The 15,588-nt window shown below is 42.4% G+C and overlaps 1 protein-coding gene across 1 annotated transcript; it reads right to left on the minus strand.

The window, feature by feature from the left end:
• Positions 1-8,071: 8,071 nt before the first annotated feature.
• Positions 8,072-12,017, minus strand: emilin3a (elastin microfibril interfacer 3a). The gene is made up of 4 exons (XM_071900183.2): positions 11,866-12,017; positions 11,612-11,731; positions 10,845-11,440; positions 8,072-10,373 (listed from the first exon to the last, which is right to left on the minus strand). Exons 1-4 carry the CDS (start codon positions 12,015-12,017, stop codon positions 8,437-8,439), a joined length of 2,805 nt encoding a protein of 934 aa, XP_071756284.2. The 3' UTR covers positions 8,072-8,436.
• Positions 12,018-15,588: the final 3,571 nt, after the last annotated feature.

Raw genomic sequence — 15,588 nt, forward strand, 5'->3', positions numbered from 1 at the left:
CAAAGATCGGTAACACTTTATTTGGATGCTCCAATGTTGATTCTCAACTAACTGTCTATCAAGTGACAAAAAGTAGATATTCAACAAAAGGTAACTTGCCTATTCACTGCATTCCTACAGACTATGTAGAGACCCTAAACCTTTTTTAACCCTAACCCCTAAGGTTAACCATAACCCAGACATGAATATTTAAAGACTACTTTTACTACTTTTGAGGGTCACCTGAAACTCAATAGACTTTTTAGTGACACATTATATTAAATTGATAGTTAGTTGAGTGTCAGCATTGGACTATCCAAATTAAGCGTGAACCGGCCCTCTATCAGGTCAGCAGTGCCAGTGTTGAGTGCCGAGCCTGTCACTCAACTTCAGAGAGGCTGCCCCGGACCACAAGGCTCGGAGCTGCACAAGTTATCTGCAGCATAATTAATGGACACTGCTGGAAATTTTGGTCTGTCCTGTCTCTTGCTAATGATTACTTGCGGTAAGTTTGAGTGTGAATCTAGAATAATGAACAACTTTTACAAATGAATGCATATTTTTCCAGTTTTTATATAACAGCTGTCACTTTGATTAGTGAATCCTACATTCTGCCCAAAGACAAAGAGGAATAAGAGAAAGTTAAGATTTGCCCGTGCAACAGATGAACACAAATGGGATGAACACATTTGAAAAATGCTACAATAAATGTAAAATATAATCAATTACAAATAAGAATCTTATCTAAAACAACTTGTATCCGTCATATGCCATATATCATTGGGGTCAGCAGGGACCTCTGGTGTTAATTAAACCAATTTCAGTTGATCATCTGTTATAACACAAATTTTCACCATTTATTTTTCCGTTTCATTTACAACACATCCTGTGTGTCAGGGGAGGGTCGGCTGATTGGTTTTATATTCCTGGTGCTCTTTTTCCACTGAACCCCGGTGCTATTTGTTATAATCAGACAGATTGGTGGACTTAATTATTCAAAAGATTCAAGATTTAATATTTGATATGGCATAACTTCACCTTTTCCTTAAGGGAAAGGAAATATGAGAGCGTCAAGGACAAAATGACCTGCACCAAGCAAATCTTTCTATTACTCTTCATGTCACTCTCCTATCTCATAATTAAGTCATGCAGAACGAGTTACAGATTAAATGCAATGCACAGTTGATCCACCAATGATAATTTGAGGACCACTTTTCCTTCACTACAAAATGATGACATTGGGTGTATGGAAAAACAAGGAGTAAGTGACAATAGCCTTTCATGCCCGTTCATCGTCATGTTGCTTCCTATTGCATCATTAACGTTGTCATTGGCGAGTGTTAGGCTTGAATTGCTGCTCGGTCATGTTTCTGTTTTATGGTGTGACTTAAATTATGATTTTCCAGTCATCCCTCGTGGTGAGAGAGAGAGAGAGAGAGAGACCACATTGTCCTCGGCATAGCAGTTTGAGTGAGAGGGGATAGATTTTATGTGCTCAGTGTGTGTTTATTTTGCGCTACAAACAACTCTCAGACTTGATTTATGCCCCTCCCCCCCTTTCATAGAAACCAAGCAGAACAAAGACAGACGTCAGATTCTTAAGGGGAATGACAAAAATCAGCTGAGACCTGGTCATTAGCAGAATAGATATCAGCTGATTGTTGTTATTTCCATATTTATAGTGACTTGACTGAGAGTGACCTGTAGTGACAATGGTAATCTATTAAATGGGTTAAACAAAAATCTGTATGACAGACCAGTAGATTTTAAGTATCTCTCTCTGGCACTAACCTGAATAAATAAAAGCGAAATGAAATAGCAAATCAGTGCCCTTCTGGTGGTTCAGCTCAGTAAGTAACAAGTAGCAATGGTTCATTTCCTCCTACCAGCAATTAAAATACTTTTCATAATCCATCGTCATTCCCTCTCTGTTTTGCATTAGAGTGACTGAGTTTCCAGGAGTTAAGTGAGTTTTCAAAGGAGAACACAGAGGAATCGTACTTTTAATTTATGTAAAACCCAACTGAAAATTGATTGGTGGCACATGCCGGTCTGTTAAAGGATAAGGCTGGTGTTTTTTAATGCATTACTTGCCGTCAACAAATCCTATGAAAATAACAAAATCAACAATGCGTTTCCTCTACTCCCGTTACTTTCTGACTTCAACGTACCATTTTTAGCCTTCAACCCGGAAGTCATTGGCTCCAATTGTAAGCTAAAAACCTTGAAATACAGCTCACAAAGACATAGTTTCAATTTTAAAAATTGCTAACTGCTAATTGCTAACACGAAAAGTCAGGCTGTTGTAGTTATTACCAAATCAAATTCAAATGGGAACAAATTCTTCATTACGCCGGGGACTATTTTCGGTGCTACGGAACTACTTTCCTGAGATCGCTGCAATAAATGTAAAGTTGTCGATTAAGTTGTTTGAGGAAAAGGTCGGTTGGCCCAGTGCATCGTGATGATGAAATATGTTGCCCAGAGCAACAGCATGGCTCTTTGACGTGTTTTTAATCGTTTTTTTAATACAATGGAGTTCTATGGCTGCTGGGACATGGCTTTATTGGGCACCAGCTACATGGACGAGACTTGTTGGCAACAAAGTCATTGCTGATTTTGTTATTTTCATAGGATTTGTTGACGGTAAGCAATGCATTAAAAAACACCAGCCTTATCCTTTAAGCCTGCTTTCCAGTCTTCAGGAAGCTGCACCACTAATTAACCAGTTGTATAAGGTTGGTGCTGTCCTGGATTGACATCATTACCGGTCCCATAGTACACATCTGACAAAGCCAGTAAACCAACATCCTCTCAGTAAGTCAACATCCTCTCTTGCCAGTTCAGAAACTGGAAATTGGCCAGAAGGGCCAGCGGATGTCAGTCCGGAGGGCCACTAACTTAATGGACCTGGTGCCTTTTTTAATGCTTCCAGGGGAACTAGTCCAAGATTCAGGTTTTATCACATAAATGGAGAGCTCTTGAAGCAACAACAAAGTTTCAATGGCAGATAAAATGCCTTGTGTCATGTTATTTGGTCGAGAGGCATTTCCTTTTGTACAACATACAGTTGTACAGTTGTTGAACAGCAAAGCCCATCAGTAGCCCCTCCCAAGAAAGAGATTCACAGTTGAACTGGTGTTATTGCAAATACTTGGTCTTTATTAATTTAGAGGTTTACTTCAATTTTTGTTTGGTTTGAACCCTTTTTTAAGAATTCTTATGGGAAAAAATAAATACAATCTTTTTCTTACTATGTTTTAGAAAGATTCAACGTCAGAAGGTGAGTGAATGGTAAGGATCTGCTCATTTGAACTTAAAGCTTCATGCTTCAACTTCAGCTTTATGCTTTATTTTGTTGGGTAATCTTTTAAATTACAGGCCATTAATTATGCAGTAATGATGGTAAATAACTAAGTAATATCCAAGTAAAATAGATGTAATAACTATAGAGCATTAGAATGACTGGTAATTACTGAATAATATACAAATTTTAAAAAAGGTGCTTTTATCAGTAATTGTAGATACATGCAATATCGCAAAAGGTTCTGGAGGTGAAAAATAAACTAGCTGAAAAAAGGAAGAAAGCTTCCCTGCCTCCATTGATTTATCTTCCACAGAGGGGAAGGACATTCATTACAGAAAGTGACTACACCTGTGCAGAAACAATCTAGCCTGGGCGGCCTGTAAAGGACATCAGGCAGAAGCCATCATAAATAACAGGAGCATCCAGAACCTATAGAATATATATTATACAATTTATAGTTGTAAAGCAGCAGCAGGCTATAGGCGTTAGGAGAACGTTTGTATACATATGTGAATATTGTACATTGTCAGTATTGGCATGAAAAAACAGGTGTAGTAATGTTTCTCCTCTCTGTGGAAGTTAAATCTGTCTTGTTCACTTGGTGTGAATTCATCCTCTGACGAAAGCGTAACAATTTTGTCAATAAATGTGAAATTTGCAATGGTGATAGCGCGCAGTAGCTTTCTTCCTTGTTGAAATAGTTTATCCTTCGCATCCAGCACTTTTCTAAATTTTCAAAAGGCTGCTGCAGTGCCACTTATCTAATACAATTACAGGTAAAAGCACCCTTTCTTACTTGTATATTACTTACAGTCATTATAATGCTACAACTAGTTATTACATTTTACTCATTACTTCTGGTCAGGCTACTGCGTAATTAATGATGTTTAATTCAAAATAATACTCAATGTTTCTCCCTTTGTCTTCCTTTTCTTACATGTTCTACACACTTTTTCTGATGGAATAGTCATTCAACATCCAATTGGTTAACTCAGATTCACCCACATACATCCACACATACATTCATCCACATACTATACATCAGCAGATAAAATAACCTGTGAGGAAACAATAATGATTTTTCAAGGCCACCTGATGTTAGGCTGTGTAGCTAGACTTAGCTAGCAAGTGCGAGCTAGTGCATCAGAAAGCCAATTTACCTATAATTTAGTGAACCAGCCTTTACTACTCTTACGCTTCATTATTAGCATGAAAAAGTGAAGTTATTTAAATGTCGTTATTACGACCCACTCGGCTATATTATCCAGTCTCTGCTATTTTCCAGGACATAGCTAAAAGGCAGATGAAACATTGAAGTTTATGAAAGCAGAAGCTCATAGTACCAAGCTGAAATGTATTTTCAGTGAGATAGAACTTTTCATGTTTTTAAATATTTAATCCCAAAACATTCCTCTTTAAAAAAAACACCACACAACTGTAAAGTAGCGTTCTAAGATAAAGAGTATGTAGAGAGCTCAAAGCGGTGCGTGCTCTTTGGGAAATGTCCGCCTGTGACCCTCGTGAACTTTCATGCTCCTAAGCTAAGATGCTGGAGAAACACTCGCATCCACAGTGAAAAAGATTTACACACACTTAGATCTATGCAATTTACATAGAAGAGAATGAAAATTGCATAGATCTAAGTGTGCGGAGGATCTTTGTGCACTGCACGCACATGAAATCAGCAAGATCTTCCTTCCATAGACGATTGGAATTCATTTCCCCCTCTATTATCCATGTTTATCTTCATAATCTACCCTCCACTTTGGGAACTGAGCCAAATCGTCTAAGGCAGTCAACTCTGGCCAAGAATCCATTTTCCTTAAGTGTCATAGGCAAGACATAGGGAAGTGTTCAGATAAGGACAGTGGTATCTTATCCTCGTCACATCAATGGAAGATAGGTTCAAGGAATCGATGCTCCGTTTTTCGATGTGGCAAGATACCTTTATCCCTACCTGAAAAGATTGTCTGCAACGCTCCATTTATCATCTGAGACATTCCTGTTGCTACATGCCATGTTTCTGAAGCTACTTTCATTTGCCTTAGGACAAATACTAGCTGTGGTGGGCTATATGGGAGGGAATTTGTTCTGATTTGAGGTTTTTTGTGGATTTCATGATATCGAGTTTTCTTTGTAACTCTATATCAGCAACTTGTTTAACAGAGGACAGTAGCTTAGGTATTTAGCTATACACTTTATTACTACTTGAAAAATGTCAAATTCTGAGAACAAATCTATAAACTATCTCCATAATAGGTCATTTCAACACCATCCATCTGTAGCTATAATGTGAAGAGCATAGGCTGGAGCTTATTACTAAAAAGCAGTGGGGTCTAGATATAGGCCACCCTCTCCTGAAGTGCTTCATGTTTGAGCCAACTGTAATCAACACTGTTTATTCACCGGCCATCACTGTAATGAGGGCAAAAATCCTCCTTAAGCATCTATGGAGGATGTTAAGTAAAGCGATTCTGATTTTGGGCCTCTGCAGCCCATTGTTTACTCCCATCTGACTGTCCTCTATGTCCTTTGTCTTTGTGCCAGGTTTGGCCTTTGTTTATTGAGTGCGTTCCTGGGCCTGTGACCGTCTGCGAGTTGCGCAGGGAGCATAACTCAGGATAGGATACATGAGTGAGCGGCGGACGGGACTCTGAGTCTCAGGGGCCAAGCTCACCAGAGCTCTGACTGCCCTTTCTGTCCAACTGTCTGTTTGGAAACAAACAAGATTAATGTGTTGTTGTCTGGGTTAGAGTGAGGTGGGAACCAATAGGAGGGATGGGAGGAATACAAAAATAGAGGTAAAAAAAAAATCAAAGAATGACAGAGATGTAGTGGAATTATAGAGCAAAAGGGCCAAGATGTAGCAGAGAGAGAATGGGAGTTCAAACGAAGGCAGGGTGCGGTGAAAGCCCCAGTTTGGTGGGATTCACATTGTGTATGTCCATATAGACTGTTGAGGGTTATGAGAGGTTTTTTTTTGCAAGCTTCCTTTTCCAATTTAACCCAAAATACAATACAAATTTACCTGCACCCCATGATTTAGTTCAGTGGTTCTCAACCTTTTTGGCCTTAAAAGAAAGTGTTGCCTATACTCTCGACCCCCATCACAGCCTGCTATGCAGAGTGGTGAACAGTTCAACCAAAGAATGATTTTCCCTTTTCAGGTCGTTTTATTTGATTAATTATCAGGTTCTATCTGCCTTCAGGATAGTTCATAAATATTGAGCTAAATGGAGATGGGGCATTTTGTTGCATCATTCTTTTTTAAAAAAAAAATATATAACACCACACAGATGTTAATACTCATAGAATAGGTTTATATGACTAATTCAGTTTTGACAAAATCGTCCTTATAATTAACCTTATAATTCCAAGGTCATATTGCTTTTTTCACAAGAAAAAAGCAAAAAGCAAATCAGAAAAAAAGACATGATAATACATTTGTAGCTATAGTAGAAATATATATTTTTTCCTATCCCATAAATCATCTCACGACACCCGCAAAATAATCTCGACCCCCAGGTTGAGAAACACTGATTTAGGTTTTTGTGTCAGGGCATTTTGTTTACATTTACTATAGTTTGTTTGTTTTTTGGGATTTCTGTTTGCATTTCAAGTGTTGTGTCTTTACGAGCGAAGTCGTTTGAAGGTTATAATGTGTGACAGGTTGCCTCTGGAAACAACTGAAGATCTCACTCTCCCCCTCACTCTCTGTACGTGCTGGAGCGTATCAGATGTGTGTGTTCATGTGTGTCTGTGTGTTTATGTGTGTGTGTGTGTGCATGCATTTGTATCATTACCTGTGTTTGTGTTTGTCTCTAGAGATCACTCCATCATCCAGACCTTCCTACATACATTTGCCATCTATATTTCCTCTCTGCTGTCCTTTCCTCCCTGGTTTTTGCCTAGTTACTATTCACCGCATGCCTCTGGGCAAAACATTTTCACACAACAGTGGGCTCATCTCCCACATATCTATCATTTTAATGGTTGTTTGTCCGATAGGGGAACAGGGTCTAACAGGGGAGAGCTATTAGCAAGGTCACCTATGGCCCATCATAAGGTCCAATGAAAACTGTGCTCAGAAAGCAGAGGAAGTAAATTAGTGGCCAAGAGAGAGTGAGAGAGAGAGACAGCGAGAGAGAGAGGGAAAGGCGTGGACCGCTAGATAGAAGCGCTCCTTGCTTGTCTTTCTGTCTCACCTTGGCGTTGATGCCAATTTGTCAGTCTCCTTTGGCAAACAAGCGCTGTCCCCATGAGCCAGATCTCTGGAAGGGACACCCACATTCATACTTTGCATGTAGATTGCCTCAGCCGAACCAAACAGAAAAAACAAATGCTTCTCTGCTGCCCTCTTGTGGTTTCCCACTTTTGTGCATCGCTCACATGGGTCTCACCTCCAGAGTGAAATGAATGACTAGTTTCTGAAATTCTGCATTGTTAAGAGGTTGTTCAAGAGTAAGTGCACTAGAGTTATCAAAATCAGTTTTATAGATATCTGTTTCCTCGTGAAAAGTCTGTTTACCAAGAAAAGTTCAACTGTAAAGAAACTTGTTTATTTTAATGTCAGAACTCAATAGCACTTGAAATGTAAATAACATTTTATGCAGAATTACAATTAGAAAAGAAATTAATACACAAGAACTGAAATTGTATAAAAACATAGTATCTTGGATACCTCTAGTCTAGACATAGCTAAAAAAAAAAAAAAATCAATACAAAAACATGAACATGTAAACATTTTGTGAAACACAACTCAATGTCAGAACTTTTTTTGTGAAACTTTACAGAAACTATACAGTTTGCTGCTGTTTGTCTGTTCCTCAGCCACTGGGGCTCCGAATAATGGTCCATTACAACAAGGCTATCACTTAGTACCGTCATGGTTTAAATTACAAGATACTGCCTCCAAGTATAATGTTATGTTATGAGTGCAGTGGGAATTAGCTGCCGTTTTTGGTTTTATTTCTTATTTTATAATCAAAGTATAAGCTAACTAAAACCATTCTTATCTCAGTGCGGGTTCTAAACCTTTGTATTTTACAATACAAATAATAAGATGAAGTTTTAGTGGACTTATACCACACCTGCATAGTATGTACCTTTTGTTTATTCATTTTTTATATCTATTGTCTAACTCAACTGCACTAAATCAAGGTGAAGGTGTCCCCTCGTCTCTGCTCTGGCTTCCGCTCTAGACTCTGCTGTGTGGGCTCCACCTTCGAGGTGCAGTTTCTGAGTCCGTCTCTCAGCTCCGACAGCTGCTGAGCGTGGCTGGAGAGGGTCCCATTGACTTGGGACAGTAGCCCATCCGACTGTCTCTCCAGCTCCTCCCTGATTCTCTCCAGATCATCTGCCATGTGATTCAGGCCCTTACACCGGTCCTCCACATTTGCAACACGCCCTCCTACCTCAATCACCTCCTTCTGGACCCCCAGCGCTGTGCTCCGGCAGCCCTGCACCTCCCCAGCTAGCCGCCTCTTCATCTCTTGCAGCTCACCCTTAAGTCGGGTCAGTCTGCGCTCCCCGGCCCCAAGCATGGACGCCTGCCGTCCCACCAGCTGGACCACTCCCTTCATCTGCTGGGCTAGACGCGTCTCTCTCTCATGCCAGGTGCTGTTGGCGTGACCCACCTGGTGGACCACCGTCCCCACAGAGTCCTGAAGGCCTCTCAGGGTGTGGTTGACAGAGCGGACATTGAACTTGAGGATTGTGAGCTCTCCCTGGATGGAGGAGTCTCCCTCTGCTCCTCCCTGTTGGTCCCTGAGGGCCAGATGGTTCAGGAGGTTCTGCAGTGTGGTGTTGAGGCTGTTCAAACGGTCAACCTGCATGTCCAACATCCCCTTCACATTCTCCTCCTCTGCCAGGTTAACACTTGATGCAGCAGCGTCGCCCTGGATGGCAGAAGGGGTTGAAGGGGAGGAGCAGGAGGAAGAGCAGAGAACCTCTAGGCTGCTCAGGTGCTTCTGCACTCGGTCCACATCCATCTCCAGCCTCCCTCTGAGGGACTCCAGCTCTGTCTCCAGGGTGGGTACAGCGTGGCCCTCCAGCAGGGCGGGGGCAGTGGCGTTTCCCAGCTCTTCCACAGCCATCAGCAAACGGCCCTCCAGAGCCTTCAGCTTCCCCTCCAGTCTGTCCTCCAGGCCCGTCTCACTTCTCCCTCCCGTCTCACCACTTTTCATCTTCCCAGTCATGTTGAGCTTGGCCTCTACATACCCCAGCCGTCCCTCCAGCATGCCCTCTATGTGGTCCTTGTGTCCACCCAGCTCCACCCTCAGGTGCCCCTGGGACTGGTTGAGGCCTGCCACTGACATTTCCAGCAGCTGCACCCTCTCAGCCAGACCATTCGTTCTACCACAGCAGCTGTCTGAATCCTTCAGACCATGGATCTGTGCCTGGAGGTTTCCCAGCTCTGTCCTCAAGCCCGTGGTGCTGCCCTCCAGGGCCTGCTCCATCTGCTCCTGCCTCTCACCTTGCTCCCTCTGGCACTGACGACGCACTTCCCCAGCTTTCTCCTCACATCGGCCCTCTGTGCTCTCTACGCGCTTCTCAAACCCACCCAGGATCTCTGCCCTGGCCCCACTGAGCTTGGCATCCGCCAACTTCTCCATAGCCTTCTGGGTGTCTCCCCCCAGAGTGCCAGTGGAGCCTGATCCTACCCCTACCCCACTCGACAGCTTCTTCAATGCGCCATCATGACCCATCACTGTTGCTCTGAGTTCCTGCAGCTCTGCTGTCTTGGCTTGCAGCTCTGCCTTGAGCTCCTCCACCCTCCCGGTCAGTTCCCCCAGGCCTGGAAACACATGTCTACCATCCAGACCCTCGGCCTCGGGGTCTCCGGCAGGGATGTCCCCGAAGCCTACAATGGAGTGACTGGAGGCCAGCGCCGGAGCAGGAACGGGACCAGGGGCAGCAGAGAGCAGAGCAGAGAGCATCCTGTTGGCGTCTTCTCTCAACGAGGCTCGTAGTCCGTCCTCCAGTCCATTCACTGTTCCCCTCAGGGTCTCGAGTCCCTGGTTCAGACGTTGCACGTCCTCCTCCATTCGATCCAGACGCTCCTCTGTCTCGCTGTCTACAGCCTGGCCTAAAGAGACAGGGAACAGCTATTTACACTGGCACAGACAAAGAGTACACTTTATCTTCATTTGCACAAAGCTGGTTAGACTTTGAACACTGTTCAAAATGAATTAGTTTGATCAGTAACATTAAAAACTTTCTTTAAAAGAGTCACATTGTCATTACAAATCACTAATGTGATTATAGGACATAACTTAATAATAAAAAAAAAAATTAAAAAAAAATGCTTTTCCCACTGACCCTAATGCATTTTGAATGGGTTTCATGGGTACTAGCATCATGGAACTTACTCAGTGCCTAAAGGACCATTTCAGCATTTAATTCCAAAACAAACACAATAAACATAATAAAAAGAGGGGACATTTAAATAAAATGTTTTGATATTAGAAATACAGTGAAAGTTTTGATCATCAAAATGTCAACTCTTTATGTGGCTATATTTTGTTATTATAAAAATAAGATAAGTATTTGGTCTCACCTTCAGCCTCTTCACCACCAGAGGGGGGAGCTGTTTCCTCTGGGACGTGTTCCTCAGGCCCATGACTGTGCTCATGGTCCTGCTCATGTTCATGTTCATGTTCTTGCTCTTGCTCTTGCTCTTGCTCTTGATCTTGCTCGTGCTCGTGCTCTGTGTGATGTGGTTCCTGGTGGTCTGGCATCGGCTCTGGCTCAGAGGGATAAGGCTCAAAGGAGGTGTCTGGGTAGGGGGAGGACATCTGGGGCCCAAAGTGGCGCATGGGGTAAGAGTGAATACTGCCGGGAGGTCCTTTGGGTTGACTCCATGGGTTGGCTTTCACAACAGCGTTAACGGGTGGACCCTTGAACATCGGACCCTTGAACATTGGACCCTTGAACATCGGACCCTTGTACTGTGGGCCCTTGAACTGAGGCCCCTTAAACTGTGGGCCTTTGAATGGCGGGCCCTTGAACGGTGGCATCATTTTCATGGGGTGTTGGTAAGCTGGAGGTCCCTCCATACAGCCGTAGCCAGAGTATCCTGGGCAGCAACGCCACTCCAGCTCTGTGACAGTTTTATGTGCCACCTTGTAGATTGGTTTGTACATCAGACGATACCTGAGGGGGTCAACCAACCATCAGTTAGAAACTGAGATACATTGTTACTTGACAATCACATATTTTTCACACATATTCCCAGAAGTGACAGGAATAACCTTTTTCTTTCATGACAAAGCAGGCTATCAGGGCTATATATCAAAATGATATAATGAGATGTGGTTCACTCACAGGAGAGTTGGACATTTCTGACCCCAGGAACACTTGTTGTACTCAGCCTTTACAAAGGGGGCTGCCCCATCCTGCACCGTGAAGGACACTGTCTTTTCAACCACATAGGCACAGTGGTTCCTTCCAGAGAGCAGAAGAAGAGGACAGATTAGAGGTGTGACAGAGATGTGATTTCTACCTGGCTTTAAAATACAAAACTCTGCCAAAGCAAAGTAAGATTTGAATTAAGATAGAGAGAGAGAGAGATCACTCACTTGTGTCTGCTGGTGGGTTTCCCTGGATCATGGTGTTGACTGGGCCCAGCCTTATAGGGGTTATACTGGAACGGTCTGTAGAACTTGGTTTCGACCAGTGACGAAAAAAGTGTCACAACAACAAAGTGACTCAAAGCCGTCACAAAATGCATTGTGGTATATCCACTTGTTAAAATTCCAAAGCTTAGGGAAAGGAGGCTTCAAACGGAGATAAAAGTGATCTCACAGAAGAAAAAATATGCCTCCGTAAAGGGCAAGCTCTGCTTGAAAATAAAATATCCTAAATATTCTAATCCATCCACTTGATGTGAAAATGATTGAAATTCCAGGTCTCTGACAAAACTGGATATCACAAAACACACACACTCAGAAAAAAAATAAATAACTACAGCATTTACAATGTGACCTAAATAAGAAGAATCCGAGCCATGCAGTACAACCTTTGGGCTGTGAACAAGTGTTATAAACCAGAGTGCCACCCTGTGAATGTTGACCCTGATGCTGGCTTTGGGTGTGGTGGACTCTGTCAGAGTGACAACAGTCCACTGTGAGTTTGGGGGACTACTGACGCCACTAATAGGGTCCCACTGGCACCATCTGCATATCTCCTCCCACTCAACCTCCTCAAAGTAACACCAGTGTGACACCGGGGGAGCGGGGAGAGACCTGCCTTCGCAGTCAGTGTTATTTCTGTAGTATTTCTGTAGTATTAAACTCTATAGAAATCCCTTCTGTATGATACATCTAGTTTGACAGCGACCTCTACCAATCAGCGCTGAGGCTAAAGCCTGAGCAACTTTCCCATGGTGACATCATTGTAAAACAGAGAGGAAATAATAACTACCGCCAGAGCTTCAGACTGTACAACACTGTGCCTCGTCCCAAAATAAACTGTCTATTTTCAGGACATTAGTGTAATGGTGGAAATGAAAAAGGGTTTAAATGTTTATTTGATGCAATCCAAGCATGGAGAATTAGGGCTACAGGAGTACATGAGCAACATTTTGAGCTAAGGTGGATGAGAAAAGTTGCCAGTAACATTGACCAACATTATTTTTAATGATACGAATGTTCCTTAAAAGCCCACTGTGTTATTCACATCAACTGCAGCGTCCTGTGTAGTTGCCTCAAAAAGTTGCCTCTGTATCATTGTCCTAAGGATGTTGCACAGCATTTGACTTTCACAATCATATTGCTGGCTTAACCATAACATGTTACATGCTACAACTTTTTCATGTCAGACTGAATAGTAATGATGTTCCTGTGGTTTTAATGTTCCTGTGTGTTTTGGGACGGCTTGGCGGTCTTTCCTTCTCTAGTGCCAAATCCGTTGCACATCTTGGGGTTTTTCACTTCACACACTGACTCAGGCTCTCTCCAAACCTAACAGCAAACCTCCAGGAATGGGAACAAATAAAAACAAATAGCGTGTGTGTTGAAACCTGCACACCCAGGCCTCCGAGTGCCTTGCCCCTCAAACCAGCACACCCATTCACAACACACGTCTTTGTACAGTAGAATTAGCTCACCACAGAGAGCACAGCTAACCTGGCAGCATCTGATGTAATTTAGCCAGGCTGCTTTTCACTAAAAAGCCAACAACAACATTTTTGTATTTGAATAGAGAACTATTTTCCTTGCGCCCTCTATCCAAAATTGCTGAAAACATTTTGTCCTTTCCAATCTGGTCCTTTATTCTGTAACCTTGGTGAAAAGCAGAACAGCATCAGAAAGAGTATGCCTTTCCCTTACAAGGTAAAACTGTACCTCAACATTATACAGTTCACAAAGTTGAGTGTGTGGCTGTGCAGAGAGCTGTCCAAAGGAAAGTGGCCCAGGTCAGAGCAAACAAAGTACCACAATTTCTATTTATCATCGAAGGACGTTTCAACCACAAAAGCTTTTTTTTGTGGGTCTGTGGTTTTGAGCATCTGAAATGGTTTGGGTGATTTCAGCATTAGTTAAGACCACTGTTTATCCCAGAAATCCTAGAAATTATTTATTGCTTAGTGCGTGTTAGCCTGGAGTTGCTGGAACAGAAGTAACATTGTATCCATTATTTCAGAGGGATCTTTTGATTGGTCCTTGTTAAAAAGCCATTTCCTGTATCCTGTTTGTACCAGGACCCACCTCTTTTACCTGGGAACACCCTGTGTGTGTGTGTGTGTGTGTGTGTGTAGCTGTGTGTTACATATTCCCCCCACAGCTCCTTAACCCCTTGCTTTGTAAACAAGCTCTCATTGTATCATGTGAAACATACTGCAGAACACACAGAATCGAGGCTCAGGCTTTCTGGTTCTGCCAAACAAGTGCAGCTTTCTTCTGCCGGCCAGCGGCGGCTCCACCCAGACTTTTCCCTGAATGGCATCACAGTGCTTCAGCTGTTTCAGCTTCCACTCACCTGCCCATCGTGACGCTTACATCAGACGTAAGCTGTTCACGCGCCTCTCATCAGAGCTATGTTATGAACAGGGTGAGGCCTCATTCGCCTGGAAAAAAGTGAAGAATCCAATAAATGGAAAAAAAAATTGGGTGGGTTAGCACTATGAAAATGTCTGTGTCTGTCTGTATCTGTGTGCACATAAATCAATGCACCATATGTGCTTGTATGGAAGTCTATGCACCATAGGTGTGTTTACATTTTTGATTATCCCATTCCCCTTTTTTCCATTTCTGTTTGATTTTAACACCAATGGTCCACATTCTGAGCCTGCTTGTAAATCCTTTTAAGTAGGTTTTATGTTTTCATCAAAGTCAATGTGGGACTACACTGTATGGCACTGGCAGTGCTTGACTGACAGACCTAGTTCAAATTGTATTTGCAAATAATTTTTAGCATTTTGTTTTAGCTTGCTTGGTGTAACAGATGGGTCGGGTTTGCCATACAGCATGATACAAGGAGTAACGTTAAGACTTTTTAAATATTTTCCTGATGCAGTAAACTCTATTCATCCTATACTACATGCTTGTTAAAACTGCTATGAATTATTGTCAAGTATTATATAACCCAAGTCTGTTCACCGGCTTTGGCTTATTCCAGAGGTTTCTGAAAATGTTACTTCATCAACAGTTTTGAAGATAACCTTACAGGGAGAAAAATGCACCACAATGTGTCAACATGCAAAAAGAAAGAACCAAAGTAGCTAATATTCGTCAAATGAATGAAATTGTTGGAGAGTTCAAGGAGAAAATGTTGGAGGGTTAGAAACCACTTTAAGTCTTGTTTGTTTTGCAGCAGTGTGGGTATGTTTTAGAGTGGCCTATATCCGCTGTTGTATGTTCACATCCATGTGAAAGAACAAACAGGAGTAATTGGCTCTTCACAGACCTGAACCTTGTTTCCTTTGCTGGAACACACCTATTTATTTAAGTTTATGAAATGTGCCTTTATGTGCTTTTTAAGATTGTCTCTGTTTCAATTCAATCTTTTAGGACAATTTTGAGTGAGTGGAAGCTCTTTCTTTGGCACATGTGAAAATGAATTCATTTTGAGGCATTAACATCTTGAGAAAACAGTCATTTAGTAAGACAAATGTTGGCATGAGCAAACCTAATTTGGTGGCCACATGTGGAGGCAGAGGTCAGCGGCACACTTCACACTTGGCCAAGAGGTTGAGTGTGTTTGCACTGGCAGAGCTCATGGCACTGTGCACACATCTGGAGACCGCAACACACACACACACACACACACACACACACACACACACACACACTCCACCCCAC

The sequence above is a fragment of the Centroberyx gerrardi genome, chromosome 14, assembly GCF_048128805.1.
Source record: "Centroberyx gerrardi isolate f3 chromosome 14, fCenGer3.hap1.cur.20231027, whole genome shotgun sequence".
Classification (NCBI taxonomy): Eukaryota; Metazoa; Chordata; class Actinopteri; order Beryciformes; family Berycidae; genus Centroberyx; species Centroberyx gerrardi.